Source organism: Phymastichus coffea, unplaced genomic scaffold (assembly GCF_024137745.1).
Source record: "Phymastichus coffea isolate CEN01 unplaced genomic scaffold, Cenicafe_Pcof_1.1 PCOF00066, whole genome shotgun sequence".
Taxonomy (NCBI): Eukaryota; Metazoa; Arthropoda; class Insecta; order Hymenoptera; family Eulophidae; genus Phymastichus; species Phymastichus coffea.
This window is the reverse complement of record NW_026706877.1, coordinates 806270-834209: the sequence shown is the minus strand read 5'-3', so window position 1 is coordinate 834209 and position 27940 is coordinate 806270. Positions and strand designations below refer to the sequence as shown.

Sequence of the window (27940 nt, the reverse complement as noted above, 5' to 3'; positions counted from 1 at the left end):
GAACAAATCTTGTTCTATAGTCTCTATATAATAGGTTTTGAAATCAATTAATAATTATACAATACTGAGGGCTTATAAATTTTTATTATGATATCAAGGTGTAAAAATTGTCACTTCGATTGTTTTCAATTATACTACCATGGTGTAAAAATCTTCATTTTAAAAAGAAATATACAATATGTGCATTCATTATCCAGCCGCATAAAGATACCATCCTTCAATAGTTATTTTTGTCTGGTTCGGCGCCTCCTAGTAAGTGTGCTGAAAATTAGTTATTTATTTATAAATTTAATTAATTTTCTCGTTAGTATAATAGACATTATCGAATGAGCAACTGCCGTGCGATATTGCGGGTTTCTAATTTACCGACCTCGGTCGATATCTTTTCTACAAAGCAACAGCAATTTTCATACTACTGTTGGTATGTTATTAATATTTTCTTTTTTAATTTTATTTTTGTATTGAAAATGTAAAATTTTTTTGAAATCGTTGTTTGTCGATAAAGATTTTATGAAGTATATTAAAATTTTTAATTATTAAGTTAAATACGTTCAATAATTTTCAATTAATAAAGACAGCAAACTAAAAGACAAAATGAGTAAAATAAAAAATACATTAAATATACTTACGATATGATTGGCTCGAGTACAGCATCTAACGTTGCATCACCGTGTGAATGACTTTGTTTGGTAGTATCAGAAAGATGTTTATAATATCCATCTTCATCTAATTGCCTTTGCGTCTACATCAAAGAAAATTTTGTTTACTAAAATATTTTATTTTTACAGGTAAAAATATAAAAATATAAATATATTTTAAATAATATAAATATAAAAATATTTTACAGGTAAAAATAATTAATAAAATAGTTGAGATTTCAATTAAAAATAAGATTGATCCACTGCGCGAATAACGCGTTAACACATACAATGTAATTACAATTTTAGAAATTACTCAGGTGATGTCATACATACGAAACTAAAATAATTACCAAATATAATAAATAAAGTTTAAAGTATTTTTAGAAAATTGCCGGTGCACAGAGCGTTGACATTATTGAATTGTGCAGAATGGCTGCTTAGTAAATTGATATCAATACCATTTGCAAGATAATAAGAAAATAGCTGGAAATTAGAGTTGATGCAACAATTTTCTAAGAATACTCGTCGAAGCAACGGTTGATAGAGTAGGAACAAGTAAAGGATCGTACAGCTCGTGTCTGTTTGGTGCTGTCGGCGGAACTGGAGCAGCAGCTGGAAAAGTCTTGTGTGATGCTCTCGCCGAGGCCGCTGTCGGCGTTGTTGTTGACCGGCAAGCGGCAGGCGCTACCATCCCGAGGCAAGCCAAGTGAAGAGGATGACGAGGAGACTTTGCGCGAGGAGTACAAGTCGTGCTTGCTGTCGTGACACGTAGACTCGACTCGACTGCTCGAACGTGGCAGCATGCACAAGTTATTCATTGTACTCTCCTCGCATTGGTAGACGGTCCTGCGATCTCTCTTCACCGAGAAGCCGACACCTCTGAAAGTTCCAACATACTGTTTTTCCTATTCCACAACAATTTGCTTCACTGACCGGCTGAATTGCAACCTTTCCTTAAACTACGATAAATAATTTTTTCCTCTGGCCTCATTTCGGTGGCAATTTATGGTCTCTTAACTACCCAATACACGGTCAGAGCACTGCATTCTTTCAAATCACAATTCAATTATTATAAACGCTTATAAACTCAAATAATACGAAAACATTTTTCATTCATTGTTACTTCAAATTTTAATATACAATTACGTGTCCTCGATCTTCGATCAAATGGTACAGAAAATGCTAACCGATCTCATAGTGTAAAACGAAGTTTAGACTGAAATTGACGCGATTGATATGAATTTGAAAAATTTATATATTATTTGCTACTTTGCAAGTAATACAAAAGTCATTATTACGCTATTATAGCTGGATCTGATATTTTTTCAATATGCTTACATGCAACAGGGATCGTTAATAGCTTATATACAATAAATACACATGTGCGCCGCAAAACTGCTGTGAATTTACAATCAAATGATTTATTGAAGAACTTGGATGATCGAGTAAATCATGCCTTGAAAAATAAATAAAATGAAGAATCACATGCTTCAAAAACGAGGAAATACACATGCTTATACGTTATATTTTTTATAAAAAAAGTGGACATGATGATAAAAAAATAATAAAACTAAAGAATAAAGTTACATCTAGAGTAAGAAATGCAAGCATGCAAATTGGTATATAAATATTTAAATTATAAAACCTGTGCTGCTCGAGCTTTTGTGTATTTCGAGCAACAGTTAGTAGAGTACTGGATACGTTGATGAAATATTTTTCTGTAGCTAGCAGTTTAAAAAGTGTATTGTAGTTTGGCTAAAAGAGTCACCTGCGCGAAACCGACAGAGAAATATTTTATCAAGTTCATAAACATCACGCTAGCAGAATGCAATAATGATACAAAAAAACACTAAGACAAAAGCAAAAACGAAGAAAAAAGAAATAAAACAGAAGGACCTTACAATCACTTCACATGAAAACATCGCGTGAAATAAAAAAATTTGAAAAAAAGTGTGAAAAATGAGTAGAGCTCTGGTGACCAGTTGAGCTAACTAAAAATAATCAAACAATGACTACGGATCCCGTGTCATCCTCCGCGCTCGGAGAATGATTATTTTGAATCTTGCAGGCGGGCTTGAGATCATCGTACCTAGCCGCCGTTGAGGCGGCCTCCACCGCCTCGTCTAGACGCGCGTTGCTCGCCTGCATGGAGCTGCCGTAGATGGGTAGTCCGTGCTGATGATGACTCTGAATCTGGTGCGTCTGCTGATGGTGGAGGTGGTGCTGTTGATGACGTTGTTGCTGCTGCTGGTAAGCCGAGGTCATTGGCTGGTGCTGGTGGCCGTGTTGTTGCTGCTGCTGCTGCTGTTGCTGCTGCTGTTGTAGCACCTGCTGATGTTGTTGTTGCAGCTGTTGATGCTGTAGCTGCTGCTGCTGGCGGTGGTGGGCCAACTGGGACTGCACCACCGTGTAGGCGATCTCGCGGCGCTGCTGCTCGCTCATCCCTGACGTGTCGACTAGGCTGAACTCGAGGTGTCTAGTTTTACGACAAATAATTGCATATCGTTTGGTCACTTATCTCTTGACATAGTTTGCTCAATCGCTCGTGCGATGCATGAATCGTGCTGTAATGATTTATTTGCCGATTCTACGACTCATCATCACTCTTGACGACGATTCGCGCATAAAAGAAATAAAAAGAACATATCCGAGCTCTTACTTTCTCAATTCGTCTGGTAATTGATGTTTGGAAGAAGGACTCCTGTGCTTACTTCTGTGTCGCCTTCTGGGCTCGGTTGTACTTATCTGGGCAATTACAAAGTTTCACATGTCGCAATTTGCAATATTGCAAAAAACTAAATGTTTGTGTTTATGTGATCAGATGTGATCGGAACCGTAAATGCAAAGTATTACTCACAACTGCCCTTTGGATGATTTCTCCCTTTCGTCGTTGCGCCTCGTGCCACTGCGGTGCCGAATCGATCATTTCGTTTCTACTGTAATGACAATTGAGAATGCGCAGACGTGTATTTTTGAACGAATACGAAGCTAGTGGTTATCGATTGACAGACTGACGTATGTACGCAATCATTACCTAGAATGTCGCGAGCTCCTGTGTCTCCGTCGGTGCTTCCTGTGCCCGGACTTTTGCGTGGAGCCGCGAGAAAGTTGAGACTCGCAATCGGACTGGCGATTGTGTTTCCTGTGGCTTCGACTGTGGCTCCGTCGCCGATGGCCGCGGCTATGACTGTCTCCGGAACTTGCGCTTTCCACCGAGCTACTCCTTCGATTCAGCCGATTCATAAGCTGCTCAAAGCAATAAATCATCGTTCATGCGCGCGAATGTACCACTGCGCGGTTACAAATGTTATTCGCGACGTCGAAAATATTTATAGCAACGCCAGCACGCCGTAGATGTTCGAAGAAAGAGAGAGAGAGAGAGTCCGGTGCCACATGACGCAGCTACATTTCGCGAGCCTCGTTACGTGCAATTAATTCAAGTGCGCGAATAGAGTTTTGCAATTATAAAAAGCACGCTTTAGCGCGATTGCGAAAAGGCAGAAACGAAAAAACGCAGAAAATGACTAGACAGGAGCGGAGAGAGAGAGAGAGAGAGAGAAAGAGGAAGCTCAACTGACAGCTGGTGCGGTGCCACAGGACCTGACGGACCGCGGGCTGGACGAGGTGTAGAGTCCGCGGGGCTGACTCTGCGTCCAAGGCGCGCTCCTCGTGCTCCGGGGGCTGGGGTTGTTGTTTCTGGGGGCGACGCCGGTGGCGTGCGCCAGGCAATTGCTGCTCTGGCCGAGCGAGCCCGGCAGCATCTGCTGCGGATTGCTGCTGGCTGGCGCCTCGCTGAAGCCCGCCACCATCTCCTGGCCCTCGACCACGCGGCGCTGCGCTCGCCTGCTCGGCATCCGCTGGAAGCTCGGCTGCACCAGCCGCCTGCTGGCCACCAGCTGCCGACAGTACGAACGAGCGACCGTGAGCGAGTCGAGCGGGGCTGCGGATGGCCTGCGTGGGCCGCCGGGGAGCAGTCGAACCTGCTGCGGCTTGTCGGCGACGGCGGATCCGTGCTGGAGCTGGCCGAGCGGCGGGCTGTAGGAGCGGAAGCGCGAGTAGGGGCTGAGCGGCGGCGGGCCCGTGGCCATCAGCCGGAAGAAGGCCTGGTGGTCGATGCAGCAGCGGAAGAGGTGCCGGCAGGCGCCCCGCGACGGCGTCTCGAAGCCGTGCGTCCGGTCGGCCGAGTTCTTCTCGCTCACCCGCAGCATGAAGTACTTGCCCTGCGAACCGAACGAGAGCGCGCACGCCTCGTGAGCGGCTCGCGTGCGACTTTTCGACTCGTCGCGCGGCCCACTCTGGCTTTGCCGTGGGAAAGCGGATACTTCCTACGAGCGCTCTCCGCTCGGCTTCCGCCGAAATTGCTCGCGGCTCGGAGCACGGGTGTCGTCTTTTGCTCTCCCAAAGCTTCTTTGCCGCGGCTCCCGGAGTTTCACCCGCCACGGAAGTGCGCCTGTGTGCCTCGCGTTGCACGCTCTACCCGATCATCCCGTCGCAGCTGTGCCTCGGCAGCGCTATTTGCGAAATGGCTAGTGCTAGTGGCAGCCGGGGCCGAGTAACGCTATTACGTAACCACGCTGCTCCTGTCTTCGTTGCAGCGTTTTCCGAGTCTCGTTGAACGCGGCAACGATTCACGAGGTCGTTGCAGCCAACCAAATAAGCAACGGGCTTACGACTTGCACGTTGGAGCATCGAGAACACCACGGATCGGACGATCGTCAAGAGAATCAAATGACTATTGTTTCGCGGGCATATCGGTTGGCCGATGGCTTTGGCAAATGACCAATTTGCCTATCATCTGCCAGATAGCGTTCTCCTCGAGGCTTCTTTCGTCTACTTACTCTAGAAAGAGTTCGGAAGGGATTCATACCTTGTGATAGATTTTGTTGATGCGCGGCCAGTAGTAGTTGCCAACTTTGGTCTTGTTCCTCAAAAGAATAATTCCACTCGGCGTCAAACCGAGGAAGTACTCGACGCAATCCTCTCCCTTTACACGAACAAAAAGTCGATGTTAGCTCGGGGAAAAAGCTCTGATCGATAAGTACAATGAAAGAGCTTGTCATTGTCGCAGCGTGCGCTTACCAGTACAGGGTGGAGGTCCACGCCATACATCTCCAACCATTTCACTTTATCCAAGTAATTCAGCTCGGCGGCTGATGGTAACTGTCCACTGCGCAAATGCCAAATACGAGTTGCGATTAGAAGCTGCACTCGGCGCTTTCCATTTAATTATGAGCTACTGAATCGCATTTTCATATAGAAAAAAAATGTATCATCTTACACGAGAGTTTTATGCAACTCGACTATTCGTGCCTCCAACTCGGACGTTTGATTCGCAAGAAATCTGAACTCGGACACGTAGCCGTAGGAGTGGCGCCTCGGATCATAATCACCAAGCTCAGCTACAAGCACATCGTTACGTACATTAATTTCAGACAGTCCATACGGCAAATGAGCCGTAAAGAGTGCAAGTTTCCCCTAGCTCTCCTCTTTCAGGTAATTGTATACGCGTTTCTTCGTCTAACTAATTTCTTTCACTAATGTCAGCTGTAGAAAGCTCGTTTAATAAAAAAAAGAATCGGTTAAGCGATCGTGTAATGTCGATAATAGCGATCTGGCGGACGCGGACACGCGTTGAAAATAGCTTATTCCTGCGTGTGCGGCTCCGGCGGAGTTAGAGGAAAATTTGCTCATGACGAGCGTGGAAAAGCCACGAGCGCACTGTAGCGAACGAAGAAAGAAGTCGCAGAGAGAGAGAGAGAGAGAATCAGTTGGAGAGGGACGTCGAGCTCAAGCAGAAAAAAAGGCTGAGCTAAGGGCGCGGCTGGTGTGCTGGCTCTACTGGCCGTATTACTCGTATCTGCTTGGCGAGATTCAAAGTCTGAGCAAATAGAGATGGCCGCGTGTTTGCGTCTCATCGCGCGCGTCAAAAGCCCAGCCCGCGGGGGAAATGAATGAGCTCGCTTTGTCTTGATGGGCGCAGACGGCATCGGCGACATCTTTCGTCTTCGTCGCGCTGCTGCATGCGTTTGTATGCCACGCATTACAAGACGCGACTCGTGAAAAAGAAATTTTTTGTGTCAAGCGCGCCTACCTCGGCCGTGTACTCGGCGCGGCCGAAGAGCCAAAGTAAGTACCGAGTGCGCATTGCCTCTCTCTCACTCTCTCCCAAATAAGAAATGGCTCAAAGAGCTTCCGACCCTGTCGTACTCTGGCATATGCAGCACGCTATCTGATCACTCTATCCGAGTACGTTCAGATTAGAATTACCATCTCGTCCCATTATACTCTACTCGAACTACCTCCCAAGCTCACACTCACATTGAACCACGTAAGCTCCAAGTTCAGCAGCAAGATCAAAAGACACGGGTAGCCTTCCTTGAAGAATGTCTTGTTTCACCTGCAGGAAGAATTGATACCTGAAACACCATCGATAGTTCGATCATTGGCTGCCACACAAACACGTTTTCGCAATGTACGATTGTTCCGATTCAAATATCATTCCCACCTGTCGTCTTCGACCATTAATTGTATTCGATTATTATTCGAAATTCAAGAATTTTTTTATCGCGATCCTGTGACTAATTAATACGACGCCTATACGTGACGCTAGAGAGGGCGGCCAATTTCGCTCATGCAACTCTTCAGCCGTTTTGTTCTCGGCGCGCGGTAAGTAGTCTTGCATGCGACGCGAAAGCTTTCAAAGAAGACAAGTGGCGACAGTGAGATGAACGAGGCTCGTGAAACGCGATATAACACAGACGCGATGATTAATTAATTGGAATCGATCGACGTGAGCTTTTTGCTGTTTGCCGTCACCGAGTCTAAAATAAACAAAGTAACAATCATTGCCGATTGGCGCAAGCTACAAATTGTCGTTCGCACATATTCTACGCTGAGGATAAAATATGATTTGTCGACCGTTTTATACGCAAAGCCGCGCGTTTGAAAAAGATAAATTTCGCGAATGAAAAGCTGGGATTGAAGTTTTAGTTTGGACAGCGATAGGCAAAGCGATAGGTAAGCTTTGAAAATTAATTTGTCTTGTAATGAATTTGCGCGCAAGGGCACAGCAAGGAGATCGCCGATATAAACGGTATCCGGAAAGCAAATAAAGCAGCGGGATATAAGAAGCAGAGGGAACGTAGGCTGTATCTTCGCCAGCCATAATTTCGATTTAAAGTTGGCTGATCGTTGCGGCCCTTCGTTTCGTTAATTGCGGGCTCTGGAAGGCCGGCGCTTCCTCTTCGCAACGACCTTGCCTCTTTTCTCCTGGGCGATGTTTTGACCGGCTGTTCTACTCTTCGTTTTCTGTCGTTCGCAACGACGAAGGTGTGCTCGCGTCATCACGGTATAGCCCTTCGATATCGGCCCTTCGCGCGCATCATTTAAATGCCATTATCTTAAACGTGATTTTAGGCGACCGAAAATCACCCACCTGACCTTAGGCAAAATTTAGCTTGCTCGGCTCGCTAATCAATAACGTTCGATATATCCTACCTAATAAATTGACTTTCGGGCGAATTTTTCGGTTGGGTTAGCGTGTAAGCTGCACAAACCTACCTGGTGATCTCCTCGATGAGCTTGCAGGGATCGGCGGCGTAAAATTTGACGCAGAAATAAAGCGTGTGGGCGTCGGGACTGAGATCTCCCTTCTTGGGTTTGAGCTGCTTGCTAATCTTCTTGCTCGGATCGAGCCATTGCTGCAAACGCCCGTATGGACTTTAGGACGAATTCAATTAAGCGGAGGCTGATACGCTCTACTCGCGCGGAAATTGTCAAATTAAGCGCCAATAGAAATATCGCCGCCCCCCCTCCCTCGTTTCGCCTTACGCCGTCTGCACCATTACACGCACGCACCACGCCCGTGTGCACGGCTGCACGTATGATTTAAGCCACTGTCTGGACAAACGTGAAACATGCGCGCGGACTTTGCCCCGCGGCTCGATCGATTTCCGAGAAAATTGACAATTTAGTTTGAACGGCACGCCTATTCCTTATTATTCGCGACTTGCTGGGCGCGATCTTTTCGATTTCAAATTAATAAGCGTCGTGACGGCGCCGATTCGATTGAACAGCCTCGATCGAAAAGCTCGCTTGTAGTCTCACCGTTTGGTTTTCGTGATCGAGATAGCGCAGCCCGAAATACGCCGTTTCCAGTAAGTTGAGATGACGAAAAACTCGGTCCAGCAGCTCCTGTCCCAAGTTCGAGCTCTGAAACCAAAACGAAAATCATTCGCTAGCAAGCGCTGCGGATAATACCTCCGCGATATCGTATCATTGGAAATTTGCCAGTAATTATTCACTTGGCGAGCGGGGCGACAGTGCATGCGGACTTTCTCAAAATAATAGAAAAGAACGACAATGTACGTTGCTTGGACGAGTCTTTGGAGGAAGAGAAATAAAGCAATGATAAAAATATAAATAAAGATATAGATCGAGATATAATGTATGCAGCGGCCGGTTATGGAGTGACGCTTGCATCCCGTTACTACGAGTACAAGCATTAAAGTGCATACGCTCGCAAGGACGGTCCCTTCGTGAAAACGAGCGCTGCAGCGAGAGCGCGCGCCATCGTCACGGCTGGGCGGCGACCCTCTCTGGGAACCGGAAAACGATCGTTCCGATCTCCTCGCCAAATCCGCTTCTTTTTTTCTTTCCCCATCACGGTTCTTCAAATCACGGAATCGCTTCGAGGCCAACCAGCGCATTCGCTGCTATCGTTTCGTTTTTCCTGGAGTGCCGCGCCAATTAAATCTATGGGCTCGTTTACGATTTATCTGCGGGCTTTTGGGAAATTCCAAATTTTGCTTTCCTGCTTCCGGATTACACCTGCGATATAGAAAATAACAGAAAACGAGCGGAACCACTGCTCAGTCACGTTTCAAACTTGTTTCTTTTGCACTATCAAAGAATATTTTTTCAATTTGGACAGACTCTAAATCCACGAGTAAAGTGGATTTGTGGATATACGCGGCAAGAAAATAATACATTACGCTAGTAGAAAGTACACACACTCCGTGTTCGCCAACTTGTACTACCTGTGTTGTCTGCATGACTTTTCGGCAGTCCCCCGTAAAGAAAACGCAGAACCGCATCGATACTCTCTATAGAAGTAATCCAAGTGCCTGTTGTACCGCTGGAGCGGAAAAGGCGCATCGCGCATGCGCAAGGTACTTTACTTTCAAACTGCTCATGCAGTATTCGTGCGGTCCTGTGCTCCCTGCAAGGAGGGCGCACAGTCACCACTTTACGCGCAGTGTAGGAAAAAAGGAAGTAAGCGTAATGAAAGAACAATGCCGTAGAGAGAACAAAACAAAAAGATATGGAGGAGAGAAACCGTACGAGAGAGTCGGGCAGTGAAGTAGGGAGACAGTGCGCGTATACGTATACACGGAGATAAAGGCCGAGGACGGGTGGTGGGAGTTGAAGAAAAGAAAAAAAAGAAAAATGAACGAACGTATACAACGCGTACGCGTTGACGGACGCGACCGCCGCAGCCAGGATTACGACCGGTTTAGCTCTGCGCGAGCACGCGATCGACCGCTACTTTCGCACATTTCCATACGTGCACCTACTTATTACATTTATTCTAGTTTATTTTTCCGAAAGCGTCTCGCTCTTTTTTACGCCAAGAGCTCTACTCGGCAGACCACTCGAAAGGCCTCTCATGCTCAACATAACTAATATTCAACACAAACGGCAAGGAGCGCCGTTTCTTTGGAAAATACTAACTTCCCCGCGAGAAAGCGGCTGACGAGACATGGCTTATTAAAAGTGCGTCACGAGTGTACTCGGGCCAATAAGCAAAAAGCACGATTGCACATCCCTTCGACAGAAAAAAATTGGCTAAATACTGACGAGGCTAAAATTTCATGCCTGCGAAAGTACATTGCTAATTGGCAGTTTCTCGTCATATTATTTTTTTTACGGGTGCGAATTGAGCCAGCGCGCAAAATTTTTGGCATGCTTTGTCAACAGCTTTCTACCCTTTTCTCGGCTGATACAGCATTGTCCCTAATTGTCCATAATTAAATGAATACGTTCGTGATCGATGTTCATCGTCGTGACAAGAGAAAAGGAGCGGAGGTAAAGATTGTACTCTTTGCGCGGGAGCCTCTCGGGACAAAAGCTCTTTAATGAATGATTCGTCTCGCTCGAGCAGAGAGTGGCGCGCAAAGCTAATACGGACTTTTGGGAGTCTCGGGCCTTGTTCTTCGCTCCAACTGGTCGGTGACTGCTCTTGCATTTCACAGCTCTTGGTCGCGCGGTGAGTCGGCTGTATGGCTTCATTACTCGCTGCAATGTCAATGACTCGTAGGTAGGACGAAGAGGCCACGTGACGCGGCGTATCCGGTGCCATAGGCCGAGTGACGCGAGGCGGTGCAACCAAAAAGAAGCAACGAAGAGGCGCACGGCAGATGGAGATAGGGAGAGAACGAGAGGCGAAGCGAGCCGGGAAGGAAGTATCGAACAATGCGCTCGCTGCGCTTGCATGCAAATGTCATGTTTTTACTTGTCATTTCGCAACTTGTTTCCGCATTTTCTCGTCGTTCGCTGCGTTCATCTTCTCTGCGGCGCTTCGATCGTTTAAATTTGTTTGAAAAAGTGGATTAATTGGTCGATGAAAAACGCATAATCTATCGTTCATCCGAGAGCACAGCGATGGAATTGGACTGTTGTTGCTTTTCTTTCCGATCGATTTTGCCAAAGCGAATAGTCGTCCGACGACACACGATTGCTCTGCCGATAGACTACGGCCCTTTACCCGTCCTTTCCTTGTTGTCCTCTCTTCCTCTGTCTCGCTCTCTCTCTCTCTCTCTCTCTCTCTCTCTGTCTCTCGGTCTTTCTCTCGGTGTTTGCGGGAAAGAAAGAGAAGCGAGCTTTATCCGGTGAGCAGTCTAATTAGTCAAGCGCAGTGAATATTTATATCGGAGCGCGGCGACAGCAAGCGTTTTTTCTCTCTTGGATGATTCGTTTCCGCGGCAGTGGAGCACTGCGAGCTGCAGCGCGAAGCAAGGGATACGTTGCGCAAAACTGTGGGTACTTTGTTAAAAAGCCTTATTAGCTTTTACTTTCGGGGAAATTACTTTGGCAACTGGCGGCCGAACAATGGCTTCTCTGACAATTAAAGCAGCCTGCCAACCCCCTTTCCAGAAGTGAGACGACTGAAAGCCCGCGCGGATCCTTACTCATAATGCCCATTTAATATCAGCACGTAATAATGCTTGTTATCTTACCGGACACATGGACATTCATTTACATAGGTACAAGACCTCTTACTTTTAAGCTGTCGTCGTATTTTTCGAAAATAACAATATCCGGTACGTAACAAAGGCTAGGACTTCGCGCTTCTTGTTGGAGTCAAGAAGGACGTTGTGGACGAGATCAGACAGACGATACGCGTGTACGTATTTTGGAAAAAGGAAGGCGAGAACGCAAAAGGGCAAAAAACGCGCCTTTAGCCGGTCCTATCGAGGAAACAAAGTCCGAGCTGGCTAGCCGAGTGGTCGTAAAACGAGCGAGCAAAGTCAGAGGACTAGAGGCAGAGACGCGAGAAGGAAGGAGCGGGCGTTCGCGCGCTCGTACGCACGCTGTGTGCTCGGGGCTCCGATAAAGAGAAAAAAAAGCGAGAAACGGAGAGAGACAGAGGATATAAGGCAGGGAATAAGGTGCACGCGCGACGACGACGGCCAACAACGCCGCCTGCAGACGCGACGTGCGTCCTCCGAATACAAAAGGTGCCGTGCTCGCATGCCGACACGCGATCATAGTATCACGCGAGAATACCAAGTCTCGTGCCCTCGGGGCGAGCCGGCGAGCTGGCGAGGCTGGCCAACGCACTGCCGGCTACTCGCGCGTTTATCCGTCTTTTTGCCAGTTACGTCTTGCTCTAATCGTCCGCGAGCGCGATGGCACCGAGTTCTGAGCTTCCTTTCGCCGTGAGACGCGATCGATCATATAAGAATGACATCCGACAAGGACCGGGGGAGCAGTGATTAAGCTCGTGAAATAAAGCTGGGCGCGACTCCGTTGGCATCGCTTAGCCGGAGATTAAGGAATTGAAAGCGAGCCCGCGCAGATAAGGAGAAATGGAGTGCGGCGAGAGAAAGCGCGCGGAAGAGCGAGAAAAATCGTCGGCGAGCGGACTGGAAGAGCGGTAGCCGGGCGCAGAATGGCTCGACTACAGAAAGGAGGAGGAGCAAGACTGTTATCGGGAGAATCGCCGAGCGGCGAAAAGCCCGGAGGAAATTGACGTACGACAAGATCGGGCACAAAGTGGCAAAAGCGAGACTGCATTATACGCACTGATGAGCGGCCCTTTCGTCTACTTTTCTTTCAAATGGTCTCTCGGCTAATTATCTAAGCTAATGTCAAAGCTGCCGCAATCGAAAGCTCGCCCTCGGCTTGTTTCGGATAACTCAGGCCGAGCGACCGATCGAACGGCGTGCATAATACCCGCGAAAGCTTGCGCCACCGAACGAACGAAGAGTCTTTGGCGCAGCGCTAACTTCCAAGCAACGGAAGAGAAGCAGCTGTAATTGGAGCAACAAAATTGCAAAGCGCGAGTGCGGACTCGCGTAATGGCTGAACTAAAGTCCGAGGCGAGGCCCTTAATAAGCGGCCGCGGGATAGGCGCGCGATTACGTCGTTATGCGCCACCGAGGCCGGCCTAGTCGCGAGCGAACTGATCGCACGCGCGAATACCTATCATCGGTTTGTCGCTTTATCGCTCCAACCCGTTTCCTCGATAAAACAATTTAGCGGACGTAGCGAGCGAGAGAAGCAGCCGCTTTCAGGTGCGTCGATCTTTTTGTAAATCTTGTTTGACGCACGTGCCGTTCGCTCTGGTCATGCCGATCGATCCTCGTGACAAAACGAACAAAGAGGAAAGAGGAAAGAGGAACGAGGAACGAGCAACGAGCAGCGAATCTAGCGCTCGACTGCGCGAGTTTGAGGTAGGCTCTGCCGCTGAATGAAAATAACGTGCTTCGAGAAATCGGAAAACAAGATGAGAGCCACTTGATAGTCGTAAAAGAAATTGGATGGCCATGCAGTAGGCAAGCTCGAGTACCTGTAAACATACACATTAACGCAGTACGCCTGAAAGTGCGTTCAATTTCCAGTTGATTTTTTTGCCGTGCACTGCAATAACCGGCGTAAATCGTATTTGTTCGTTTTGCAAACCGTCGACGCGACCTTTAACTTGAAACTTAAATTTAAAAAATTGCAAGTGCCAGCAACAGCCGCTCGAGCTATAGGCGTATAGTATTTCCAAAATAATCCACTCTAACTCTGTTTACTAAAGGCTACGTCGCTGCGAGAACTAATGACAACATGTAAAAAATGTTCGGAGGCCGCTTGAAATTCCGTGCAGGCGCGTGTGCGGAGCTTTGCAGCGTCCTCCTAAAATATTTGGCCTTTGCTCGATGTACATGCACGGACGCGACGAGTATACTTCACAAAATAATAAAAAATGATACATCATGCCGGCAGATGAACGATGGTCCGTCGTGAAATTCAGCGAAACAAGCAGCCGCCAGTGAAAATGCGCCCCATAAAGGCGCACGGCGATTAGACAGAATTTCACTCGGAGAAATGATTAAGCGTTGGCAATCCACTGGCAGACAAAGTTAAGAAGCGCGAGGGTGCCAACGTGCAAAACGAAGATTGACGAGTCAATTAATGAGATAAGCCGGCCGAGTAAAAGGCGCGAATCCTGCTGTCAGCAACACGTGTTGCAATATAGCATCGCCATTCGTGCGAGCGCTGGGCATTTTTTTTTTCTTTTCGACTGATGAGCCGTTGCGCCTAGCGTCAATGAAAAATCCTGCCGCTAGCTCTCGGCAGGTTTTTTCTACCCCACCTTGCATTCGAATTGGATTGCATCCCTCTTCGATTCCCCATGGCGAGTATATTGCATTCCTATCGGAATAAGATTTTATTTTGCCGGCCGATCGATACGTTTGTTTTGCGCGCGGCGTCTGCATACCTGCATACTCGACGTGTCGGCAGAGCTTGCAAAATATCTTCACGGCTATAACCATCAAGCTCGACAATGACGTTGAGCCGCGCTAAACGCTCGTGGCAGAAACCAAAAAACCACTCGTAAATTGGAGCGTCGAAACCGCAGGGAGAAATAAAGCATAGGGAAAATATATATACTTATAATTTGGACCTTGACTAACTGTTTTTTGCTCGCGCGCCAACGAAAAAGGCTCGAGGCCACAAAGAAGGCAGGGAAAATCACGGGCTAATGTCGAAAGATGAGCGATCGCAAAAATGCAGAGAGAGAGAGAGAGAGAGAGAGAACGAGAGCAGAATGACGGGGGCGAAGGGTAGCGAAAAGTCAGCGCTGTGGCATTCCTGGAGCTGCCCGAGGGGCCTATACTGAAAAAGAAACGAGTACGAGAGAATAAGAGAGGAGGCGTGTAGCTGCGGGTAATCATCTTTTGGCCGCTCGCGTGCGCCGAACGATCGTCTTTCTCTCTGTCTACGCTCTCCTTTCTGAGCGTCTCTTTTTTCTTTCTTCCTCTAGATTTTTACCTCTTCCATTTTTCATACCTTCATATGCAGCAGCAGCAGCAGCAGCAGCAGCAACAGCGCACGTTAGCTCGGAGGCTCTTAGCAACCGTTTATTTAGGAATGAAAAGTCTGACTCGCGCGCGAGCGAGCGAGTGCTCGACACCCCCTGCGGCAAGTTTCGGTCGTGGGAACCGATATCGCCGAGTAATTCGTAAGGAGCGAATCTTCCTAGTGACCACTACGCCTGCAAATGAATCAGCTCTCTCTCTCTCTCTCTCTCTCTCTCTCTCTCTCTCCTTTCGCTTTTTTTTCTTCACCCTTCAACATTTGCATGCACGCACGCCAGCAGCTCTCGTGCCGTGCCAATCAATCGAGACGCCAGCATTATACCAAACAAAATATTTTACGCTTGTTCGTGTGCTGTTTTCGTTGTTTTTCTATGCCACTTTGGTCAAGATCCGATCGATCGTACGTTTTCAAATGTATTATGATTTTAAAAATTGAATAAATTGTCGGATCATGATGACGATGCTCGTACAACACGGACGTGACTTCCCACACGTGTATGATTGTGATTTCCTTTCTGCGGAACTCATACTTTATTCAGAGATAATTTCAGCCAAACATGCAACAAATTTATCGATCGATTTCGACTCTGTAACTTTTTCAAAACAATTTTGTCAGACTGCTTCATTAAATATCCAGAGCTTACAAAAAGGGAGAAAGTATAAATTAATAGATGAAAGTATGCTGTTAAGTTCATAATGATTAAGTCTCCGCAAAAAGCACTTTCTCTCCCCTTTTGGTTGGCAGCACGGCGTATAAAGTAGAGGAGCTTGGCGATGATTAAAGGAAACTCCGAACCATTAACGATGCGGAGGGATTACATAGGAGCAGACGTACGCGAGCACTTGGCGATTTAACAGTCGAGTCTTTTGTCTCTCTGGCTCGAGACAAGAAAAGCTTAAATCTCAGATTGATCGAGCGCGTTATCGTCGGAAACTTGACAGAGCGCAGTTGTGCAGCGCGTCAAATTAAGCAGACGACGACATTCCCTTTGGCTGGACGTGCGGCGGCGACGACGAGAAATCCAAAAACCGAAAACTTTTATCCTGGCAATCTGCGTCGTTGGAAAACTTTTTGCGCTGGTCGTGCATCTCGAAATTTTATCGAGGAGCGTAGCCCCAGCGACCGCCACTCGCGCTCAATAATTATCAAACCACTTGCCTGCGAAAGTATTCGAGTTGCGCGCCTCGCTCGATTTGTTTCTTTCGTGTAACTTGATAAGCGCTTTTATACTACAAACTTTGACAATCTTCAACGTGAAATGAAAACACAACCTATTCAACAAATGATTTTCTCGAACGAAGAGAAAAATGTTGAACCTGCCGAGATGAAATGTAAGGCCGCAATGATATAATTTAGTGGCTATTGTTGTGAATTTTTCCTCCTCTCTTCTCATTAATTCGGACACGTGGCATATAAAAATTTTCTTCGCTGGACACAACTCCATTACTCTTTATTCCTCATACAATCCTCATGAGTTTTTTCCTGTTCTCTTACTTAGAGCTTGCCGCTGATGTGGAGGCTCTCTTTCTCTCTCTTTCTCTCGACGAGAGCTAGGGGAGGGCTTAAAATATGAAAATGCGATGAGGCGCACGGTGCGCGATTAAATTGTGATTTACGAGAGGCGCGTCGAGTGTATTCTTCTCATTCATTCCTTTCGCAGCTTCCTCGATCATTACGCGAAACCAAGTGGCGGTGGGGGGGGGGGGGGGGGGGGGGGAGCAGTGGAGTGCGCGTGATTTTGGAAATAGACGCATCTGGAGGATAGCCGCCGTCCAACGGACATTTCCATTCGTCAAGATAAGGCGCGTGCGCTTGATAAGAAAGAAAGAAATCGCCGACTTTAAACCCCAACACTTATTCTAGTTTCTTATTTAGTATTACCTTAGTTATCGTTCCCTCGAAGCAAACTTGTAAACAAGTGTTTGTTCGATCTGAGTTCAGGCTACAATCTATCCGAAGTCGAAATATTTATAAATCTTGCAATAAACGACGCTGTCGTCAGTAGTGACAACTGTTATTAGTCAGACGAGGATATTTACCGGGATTCCATCGTCATCCCAAACTCCCAATCTTTCAAGCTAAATGCTTTGACATACGTATTTTTTCAATATTCAAGCAATCTACTCAACATTTTTAATCATACTTTGCCGACGATCCGGAAGTGTTACCGTACACAATGACAATGGAATAGAATGGAGAAGAAAATATGTGGCAAGACAACGCGCTTATGAATAATCTTCGATACTTGTCTTCGTCCTCGTAAAAAATGAATTTTTGTCTTTAAGTTGTTTTTCAGCAAAAATAGAGCAAACGAAAGAAACGTATAAATAATAGTATAAATAAAAGGAACAGATGAAAATAGTATAGGGGATGGCCAAAGTAGATTTGTAAAGATTTGGCTTTGTGGCGAGGGTGAGTACATCTCTCGTCGTAACGGTCCGCTTTGAGAGCACGCAAGAATAATTTCTCTACGTAGCTAGCTTGAGTACAAATGGTTTAAAAGAATTGACAACGAGCAAACGCAGCTTTCAAGAGGAGCAATTAAAATAAACTGCGGATAAAGCCACGAAAGAGGCCGAAATATAAAGTAGTAACAGCGAATAACGGAAAAAAGACGAGTATAACAACTGCACGAGCTCGATTCCCTGCAGGTCGCTGCTATTGTTGATTCGCAGTCTCTCACGGTGGCGCAGATCCTGTACGTCAAGAGTATGTATGAGCGCGCGCGAGCCAATGAAAAAAGAAGGGGGCAAAGACTGCCGAAGAAGAAGGCAGGGAGGCAGGCAGACGCTGAATTAGTAGGCTGCCGCTGGGAAGCTTCGGCATAATTTTGCGGCGTATCGCCTAATAACAGGGTCACTCCAACTGCGGGAGTCCAATAGGGCGATCGGTGGCAATCGGCAGACACGGGAGAGAAAGAGAAATTCGGAGCAGCGCTGAAATTCCTGCGCTCTGTGCAGCCTTTCCGAACAGCTCTCCGCTGTTTGTTAGGACAGAAAAATAAATAAGATTTCATCGGAGCGAAAAGGTACCGGCGCGATGGCGTAAAATGACGCGAGCCCAATAAATAAAGAGTAGTCGCTAGGGCGTACGGACGAGCGACACAGGAAGAGAGAACGAAGTGTACGATTAGGTGATCGTGGCATGTTCCGCGGCACGTCGGGGGGAGCGTTGTTCGTTTGAATTGCGACCGGACGACCGCCTATATCGACATATGACGAAGCTCGGGCGCGGATACCAGCATTTCTCGTTCGCTCGGTCTAAGCGTTGCGCGCGATCTGTATGTATGTATGCACTCGGTAAGTACGTCTGACGCGCTCTTAAGGTTCCAGTGCGGCCCTCGAGTCCACGAGGTTGAGTGCTTCTTGCAGGCAGCCGGTGCGCGGGATGCAGTTTGCAACGGAGACTACTTCGGTCTGGCGTCGCCGAAAGCCGAAAATCTCTGGTAATAGTTGACGAGAGCAGCTCGACAATTATCCTGCACAACTCGGCCCGCCGCGAGCTGCTGCTGTAACCTTCGAACGAATGCTCGCAGCGTTCGAGGGTGAAAAAAACAAAAAGGAATAAAATAAAATAAAAAAGTAAGCACTCAAGGGGATTCTTGAGAGAAGAACGAAGGCTTGATTTTTAAAGCAACTTATATTGCGAGCGCGCCGCAGCTTCGAGCTTTACGGCTTTTTAATAACGATTCGTCTTCTATACGCGTCGTCTGCGCTTTATTTTTGCCAACTATCGCCTTGAGTCTAGCCAGCTCTTACCATTATTACCATCAGGTCTATCAATACTTCGCGGAAACATCAATTTTACCGTCAGCTCTTTACTTTTCTTTTTTGCTGATTTTCCATCGACGATCCGGTGTTTCATCGAAAACAAACGGCAAAAACTCGTCTCATTACATTGAATATCGATAAATATACGCTCGCTGTGACCAACAACAATTTTACGAAATGATTTAATGTAACGAGTATTGGGTTCTACAACTGCGTATTTGGAGCTTTCAAAGCTTTTCATATCTCGATATTGACCATAGTACGGTAACAGACGAGATCACGTTGCAATAACGTATAAGCGCAGACATCCGAGTAATCGAGCGCCGCGTTGCACCTGAGGCATTGGAATATCGAACGCCATTTGCACTTGTCTGACCCTTTCTCACTAATTTTCGACTACTTTTGATCTCCATTTGGTTTTTCAAGTACAGCCACCTTCTCATTCACCGGTAGGCCATTCTAGCAAAGTAATAATCTATATTACGGTGCTTTCTAAATGAACCCCTTGAATTTTAGTAGAGTATTGTATCTCATTGATTTTGCACGCGAAGAAACTATATCAATTCTATGGCTGGAAAGACGACGGGCTATTTGTCATATAGCGAGTATTTACCTAACGAAAATTGATAGGTAGATGGAGGGAATGGTAATTGAAGCGTTGGGCACGTGCACTCGTCATGCGGCAGTGATTGAACGAAAGTTAAAAATTCAACATGGACAGAGACTAATTGCTTTGCAACAAACTATCCGATTCATTATTGCTTGAAAGAAAGAAGCGAACGATTTAGCCTAGCTTAATGGTTAGTCACTGTAATATTTATAGATCTGTATATGAGTATGTGCGTATCCCTGCAATATTTCTTACGGTCTCTGTGTATTTTCAAATTAATAGTAATAATAGTAATGCTAGTCCTTCGTAATATTTCGTCAAATCTATTTGTGAAAAATTATGTACTTCTAAAGCTACAATATTTTATGATCTTGACTACATTAGATGTTAACAATTTTTATTTCAATTGAATATTTTTCAAAACCAAGAAATTTACTTAAGAGTTACTTTGTGATCTAAGAGTACAAGGATATCAACTTTTTGTTCTAAATGTCCAATATTCAAGAATTCAAAAGTTAGCAGTGTTCTCACATATTACGTGATCAACACTTAGATACAAAAGTTGGGTGCACCCGTGAACTTGCACGCCACATTCGATTTACCAAGGATTAACCGATTATCAATAACTGTCGCGTATCGCTGCACCAGTATGACTTACGTATAGTATTACTCAACTGTGGTCTCACAATCAGTTACAGCTAATGTGAACTCGGTGACATTTTTTCTCGCTTTTATTTAATCTGCCACTAATCTTAATAATCTCGATCTGAGTCTCTCAGGATCATTATTTATGCTTCTTTGGATGTAGTCTCGTGTAAACACTTCATATATATATATATATATATATATATATATATATATATATATATATATATATATATATATATATATATATATATATAATTATTTCTGTATCTAATTGTGTGCAAACATATTATCGTTATTGATGCATTAGGCATTGTGAAAAGTTCAAATACGAAATGCTGTCGTGGCGTGTATATGTGAGTTGGAAATCGTTGTTTCTGAAATTATTATATATGTTAGAATTATTTCTAGAATTGGTTCATATTTCTTTAAACTATTGTAAATTGGTGTTGGTAGGGCAGAAAATAAATCTATTGCTCAGTAGTTGAGAAGAACACATTTTTTTACAGCCAACTATTCAAATAGTTTCTTTCGCTAGAATTTCTTCACTCTAGCCATTCTATTTACGAAATTAATTTTAGTTTTTTGAAACCATTGAAAATTGGTATAAATGGAAAGGAAAATATATTGGTATACGTTTGAATAAGCAGAAAATGTTTAGAAGCCGCTTATGAAAGAAGTGTTTTTCGCAGGAAATAACACTTTTTCTGCGTTTTACTCGCTGCCAATCATTTTATTTACGGAATGGAATTGAATTTTTTTTCTCAACTATTGCCAATAGGCACGGATAAAATACAAAATATATTTTATATTGATTGGTTGGATGGAAAAGTTTTTTTATTTGTTCATTCAACATGTATTTTTTTCAAGAAAAACATGCAAAACTGCGTTGTTTTCGTTGTATTTTCTTGGCTGTAGTTTTAATTACGGAATAGATTCAACTTTTTAAGATATATATAGAAAAATGAGGGAGAATGAATTTTGTAATATTTCGTTGAATAATTCGAGTGGCAATATAAAATTAAAATTATTATTTGGTTTTTACATCAACCGATGGGCAGCTACCTATTAAGCTATATCCCTTAAGCTACATCACCAGCTATTGCGGTGCTACATCTTGTCGTCGTTAATTATCGGCTATGAAATTTGATGTTTGAGCGCAATAAAATGTATATGATATGTGTTATACTAGAAATAAATGTGTATTAATATGCAACGAGCGGGCTACAAAGTTAACTAAATTTTTGTAAAGAAATGAAATGACGTTGAAAAGGGAAGAAAACAAGTAGTTTTTGTCTCTCTAGAAAGAAGCATTTCGCCAAGACAGTTGGTACCGTTCCGTCTGTTTCAATCGCGTTATTTGTGTAAGCAGTTTGTCATTTTATTGAAAATCGAATGAAAAATGAATACGAAAGAAACGGTCTGCAACGGTGTCTAGCAATACTTTAGCCAAAGTATGTGCACACGTAATTAACTTTATGATTGATGAGCAAGCCTATGAGAATATCTGCGCTATATACGATCGCGATCGCTAATACCGTGCGCAGCAATGTATCCATCCAGCAGCGACTCAATCAATCATTATAAATAAATATTATTCGGCACGCATACACACTGCAATTTAACGGTGGATAGCCGGGTTTCCATTATATCACAACGCATATAGAACGTATGCTGTTCCGTCCGAGATCAACAAAGACGAGATACCGAATGGGTAAATGAAATGTTGCTTGTAGTCACTGTCAACATTAACTTTTGCGATTCCAGTATAGGAAGTCGAAATGATACTCACGAGAACATCTTGAAGGAGTTCGTGCTCGTCGAGGAGGATGACCTTGCAGTGAAGAAGCTTTGGCCGCCGGTTGCCGGTTGGTCTCAGCCCTGGACACAACCAATCCACGACCATTCTACCTGTGCCACGTTATGGAAATGGTCTGCAAGTCTTGTTTCTCTCTCGTCTCGTCGCTGTTGCTTCTGACGCGATATCTCGTGATCATGCTACGTTTCATACTGTCGCCACATTTTCTGCAACAGACCACCAATACATCAAAACTTCATTCGTAGATTAGACAGATTTCCACGGTCAATTTCAAATTTTCACGGTCCAGTCACAATAAGCATCTTTCGATAAGACATTTCATTGAATATTTCTCTTATAAAAGTCACCCTTATCACAAAACTTCTCAAGTGATACTCAAAATTTTTTCCCACCTATTGATCGTAGTATGAAATTGAATCGTTATTATAACGTTATTATCCCACCAGACATCATCTAAGGAAGCTGTCTATCTCTAGTTTAAAATATAAGTTGGGTGTAATTTTCTGGAGTAATCTGTAGTTAGAATCTGCTGAATTCAGAATTATAACTGTAATAAAGAAAATAAATGTGCATTTGGAAAAAAAGCCTGAAATAAGATCCGAGGCAAGTTAGTTACTTGTGTGACTGGTGCATGTCTCTTAGCGAGAGCGCCACTTGATGAATAAAAGTTTTAAGCGGTTACTGCCTCTTGTGGACTTACTCGCTCCTCACTTAGCTCGTTTGCCCATACCGTTGGAATAGCGCGTACGTAAGTAAGCCGTACTGCATTTGTATTTTTTCTCATACCGCGCATCCTAAGATTATACGCATCGTCTGCTTTCTCTCTTTGCTTTACGCATTAGAGTTTCTCAAAGAGCTTATATCATTCGTTGTCGAGCCTCAGTTTTAATTGAATTTACCTAGTTAGTATATGAAGTTTTCAGTATTCACAGCTATCGAGTAAAGTTTGCTCATTTTGCCGAGCCGAGCTTTGCGTACATAGAATACGTGAAAGTTTATGCATACTAGCTTTTGAGTACTTATGAAAATTTTCTTCCGGTGCATTGTTTCCATTAGCACGGCCCACTCGTTCAATTTAATTTTTAAACGATAGCTCGTCCTAATAAGTCACCATAACAATTACAATCCACATATGTCTAGTCTATTTATCAATATTAATCAATTGGATTTTTTAAGACTTTACTCCAAAAATTTGCAATCTTTTGATGCACAGAAGCTAATTATCAAACGTTTACCCAAGTACATCAACTGTAACATTGATTCACGACGTATTTAAGCGCTTGCTCCTACCGTTCCATTTAAATGTTCAATAACGCAAGTTTTCGAAAGGAATTTAAAAATCTTCATTCCAAGTAAACATTGAGTATATTTTAGTAATTGATACGAAACCATAAAAGCAATGTGAAGGTGAAAAATCTTGCCGGAAACTAATAGACGTGAAATACTGCGAGATGTAACTTATACGGACGCTTATTCAAGCCGGTATCTTGCAGAAGGGAAGACCGAGAAAAGCAAAGAAAATCTAAGAAAATCACTTTTTTCCGCCAATGAACGCTTTACTACGGCATTCATCCGCTGCGCTCACACTGAAATCTAGACGTCGTTAAGTCAATCGTCCATTTTTTTATCCGTAATTATTATTATTGGTGTGAGCACGTTCAAGCAATAGTAGCAAAAGAACGAATGTCCTACCATTCATAATCATTTTTTGCCTTATGAGTAACTTTATCTCTTCCTCTCTTTCAGTTTCTAAACTTACAATAAAACTTTTAATACTTCATTTTTTCCTGAAATACATTTTCTTTAGTTTGTCTGTTATTTATATAATCATTCCTTCTTTTACATTAAATATTTTCACGAGCGGCTATTATGACATGGACGTCTTGGAATGATCTTATTATTGTTAGTGATGGTAAATTCACCAGTTTGACATATACAAGCAAAACGTTTTACATATTTGTAAAAATATACGATTGTAAGCACCATAGCTGTCAATTCTGCATAGATTTTGGCATAGATAGATATAAGAATCTCGACAATTCCACGTGTGTCTTGTACCGAAGCCCGGACGTACGACACTGTTACTTATTTTTTTAATTGCGACGCGTTACAAGCTTTTTAAAAGCAGCTTCGTTACTTGTAAAAACCTTACATTGGTATCTCGTTAAAGATGTCACAGCGAAAAGTAATGCGTTATTCGCCGGATTCCATTGAGCTCACGAGCACTCGTAATTATCGGTAGCTCTCGTGTCTCAATTACTTTAGAATTATCGAGATTCGGCGAGAAGTGGAAAGCTTTGTTGAGAGTTCTACAACTTCTGAATCAACAGCCGAACGTCGGACGCCGTGGTCGCACGCGTAAAACATTATTTCAACAACTGGAGGCTCCAATAAATTGAGCAGATTTAATGATTTGGTAGTTCTTAGTACGAATACGAGAGATTTTTTGCACGCGAATAAGATATCCCGTTGAAATAATGTGCGAAATTTTTGTTTTGTTCGAAAGTAATTTTAACGTTACTTTAACGCGTTGTACTCGTTAATGGCGTTGACTAACGACGTTACTAACTAACGCTGTTGCCCAGCAAAGCACAAGACTAGTCCGTTAGCTGATAGAATTTTTAAAGCGAGGCAAGCATGCTCACAGTAATTTGTTTGTCAACTGGCAAAAGAAATTATTTCTTTATGAATTATTTTCTTAAAAATAAATACAGTGCTTACGTGAATGTTGCTTACAGAACAATTCAACGTACAGCGATAATTGGAAATAAGTTAGAACCACTGAAAAGTTAAACGATAGTTATTTGACACGTCCGAGGAGTGTATTAACAAAAAGCTCGAGCAGCAGCATCGCGCAACGTTGAAAAAACAACGAATGTTTCGTGTAAGAAGCTGTTGAACTCAGCGCATATGCTTTAAAATCCATCATCGGGGCGTAACTGATGTTATGGAGAAGTTCATCAAAGCCGAGTAGGAGGGGGCGCTCGGTTCACGTGCCAAGCACATGAGCGCTCAAAAATAGTCGCACATCATAAAACGTATAGGTATACAGAGGGGCTATTCCGGGAATTTATAAGAAGTAAGCTCGGTTAGTTCGGCCGGCTGAAAGCGATGCCAGCGGCCTGAAATCGGAGCGCAGAGCGCCGAACAATGAGATGAAATTGAACGGGGAGAGTCCGCGGGAAAGATGGGAAAAAAGTAAGTCGCGCATCGGCGGCCGAGTGGGAGAATAGAAAAGAGTCGACTGGTTGGAGCGCGCGAGACTCGGCGAGGCGCGCCGCCGCGCGTAATTGATCCATTTGCAGGTTTAACGACGGCGACGGCCAGAGAAGCGCGAGTGCGTCTGCGTAGACTCGCGGCGCGCGCGACGCGTAGGTGTTTAGCTACGTGGCGCGAGCGAGCCGAGGCAGCTCGGCTCTGCATGCATCGACAAAGCGAGCTGGCGCGCTTCCGGTTCGCAGGCTCCTTTTTTGCGCTCTCGCGTGCGCGCGAGCGAACGCCTTCCACCTAACGAGTCATTGTCTCCGCGGCGAGCAGCGGCAGACGTGCCTACGCGCGGGGCACGGGAGCCGGCCTGATAACACTTCAATTTGGCTGCTCCCGCTAGCAGCCAGCGCCGGCCGGGCTTTCGACTGCGCGTGCGGTCGGCGGCTTTGGCCCGATCCGGCATTATGCGCGCGCCCGGTGAGCTTTGCACTTTGCAATTGCGCTAATACTCGACTCCCCCCCCCCCCCGAGCGCGCTCAGCTGCTTTTCGCAATCGACTTCCGAACGAGCGCGCTCTCGCCCACGCGTCGATCGTCCGGCGCGACCCTCTCGAACTGCTCGGGCTGTGGCGGCGCGCCGCAGCGACGCTCGCTGCTCCGTCGCCTAGCGTTCCGTGTCCCTGCTCCTTGAGAAAATCGGCGTGAGCGATCGATTAAACGTTCCGAGATTGGCAAACAGAAGCCAATGATCGATACGTCGTCGACATCGCCACGTTGGCGTTTGTTCCGCGGTGCGCACTACGAATTTTCGTCAGTGCTCCATTTTCTTGGCACTTGAGACGAAAACCAAAGCTTCCAATCAGCCGCGCTTCTCGAGTATTCTGGGAACCCGAGAAATTTCCTAGTAGTACGTTTCTTTATTTCTTTATTTACTTACTTCCACCGAAGACTACCTTGCTAGAACAATATATAATCACGAGTCTTGCTGTTCCGTTATACCGTGAGATTTTATTCACTGCGGATGCTTCAGGCGCCGGGTATAATACGCGGAACGTTCTTGGTATTTAAACTTGAGCCAAATCTGCCATAATCTGCTTGCAGGGGTAATTGAAACGTATCATCACGTATCGCGCGAGAAACTTGCTCTGCACTCCTCGTTTATACATTTCCAAGTTTTCGGGATGAAGCTAGTAGCCGCTCGCTCGGATCATATTTCACACAGGTTCTTATTAACGAACAACTATTTTCACCTGGACGTTTGACAGACGACAAGAAATTTGTGCCAATTGACAGACAGAAATAACGTACTCGATAGACTTTGAACGACTATTAGTTGAAATGAAATTTATGACGGAAAATGAAACAAGCCAGTAGGTACGCATACAAGGTCGCAATGGCAAACGAATATGTATCGTTACGTTTTCGAGATACGCAGAGCGTAACGATATTACGCGGCAAATCGATTTTGATGCAATAACATTATGTTGCCGAGTAAAAGTTAGGAGGGAAAACGAAAGCAGCTGCACGAAAGTAAGACGAAAAGATGAAAAGGCGAATTCGCGGACGATTGTTGCGCAGAGTCCGAGATTGTAAAAATCTGGTGATATGCATACCAAGCGATCGTAGCGAAGTGTAGTACAGAAAGGGGGAAGGATCAGCAGCAACAACAGCAGCAACAGCGTCGTCGTAGGCAGCCTTGGCAGCAGCAGTCGGAGATGAGGCCACTCGGCTCCGTGCCGAAAGATCAACTTTCACCGATAAAGGTGCAGCAACCTCGGCGAGGCGGCTCATCGTCGAGAGAGCGTGGCATCTGACAGAGGAGCCTGGCGCTGACTGCTGCTGGCGAGTGAGCACTGTGTGTCGGATGGGCGCGGGCGCGAGCGCGGTTTATCACCTCGCGGCGCGAGAGCGCGTGCAGCAATCGCGAATCGCGCGCTAAATGACGAATAAAAGGCGACGGCAAGTGCAAAAACGTACGGTTGCCGGCGCGAAGGACGCGAGTCTGCGCGCTGGTGCTCGCGAGCAAGAGAGAGTGAGCGAGAGAGAGAGAGAGAGAGAGAGAGGCAGCGCCGCGAGCAGGGCACTGGCCTGTCGGCGACGGCTTGGCTTGAACTGAGCGCGAGTCGCCGCTTCGCGTGCATTCGAAGGATTCGGAGAGCCGCCTGCCTCCGCGCCGGCTAGGCTCCCTACGCACTGCCAGACCTGACTCCCTCCACTTCTCTTTTCCTCTTTCGCTTCGGCTTTGCTTCTCGGCTGCAGCGCGCCGCCGCTCTCTTCATACCTTTACCCTGTGCCGTTCTTCCTACCTACGTATGTACGCGCGCGTCTCTACGCTTTGTACTTCTTTCGTTCGCGTTCTTTAGCCTGTTTCTTGCTTTGCTTTCGTCTGCCTTCTTGTCTCGCTATTTTACCCCCCACCCTCGCCTCTCCTTTCTTCGCGCTCGCACGCACACTCGCTCGTGAAATGCGTAACGAGTTTCAATTGCCTACCGCTGGTCCTTGGATCGTGATTTCCAGGCGCCATTTTGGTCCCGCTCTGTACGCCGATACTCGCGCAGCTACTTGCTAACCATCCTCCGAGCGAAACATATGTCCTATGCTTACACAAGTCTTTCTCCTCCACTTTTATTCATCCGGCTAAATGCAGTTACTTCGCT

The 27940-nt window shown here is 45.3% G+C and overlaps 1 protein-coding gene across 3 annotated transcripts; it reads right to left on the bottom strand.

Moving 5' to 3' along the window:
* Positions 1–92: 92 nt before the first annotated feature.
* On the bottom strand, positions 93–27455 carry LOC131667437 (band 4.1-like protein 4). Of its 3 annotated transcripts, none has more exons than XM_058940839.1 (17): positions 26897–27455; positions 22051–22283; positions 8748–8852; positions 8202–8341; positions 6960–7057; positions 5920–6040; positions 5721–5808; positions 5509–5625; positions 4622–4861; positions 4220–4537; positions 3676–3890; positions 3499–3577; positions 3301–3386; positions 2731–3117; positions 1211–1520; positions 630–742; positions 93–261 (listed from the first exon to the last, which is right to left on the bottom strand). In XM_058940839.1, exons 2-17 carry the CDS (start codon positions 22162–22164, stop codon positions 225–227), a joined length of 2568 nt encoding a protein of 855 aa, XP_058796822.1. In that variant the 5' UTR covers positions 22165–22283; positions 26897–27455; the 3' UTR covers positions 93–224. The 3 variants fall into 3 exon arrangements, with proteins under 3 accessions (XP_058796822.1, XP_058796824.1, XP_058796823.1); XM_058940841.1 differs by having other exon boundaries at positions 93–249; XM_058940840.1 differs by having other exon boundaries at positions 3676–3887.
* Between the last annotated feature and the right edge of the window lie 485 nt (positions 27456–27940).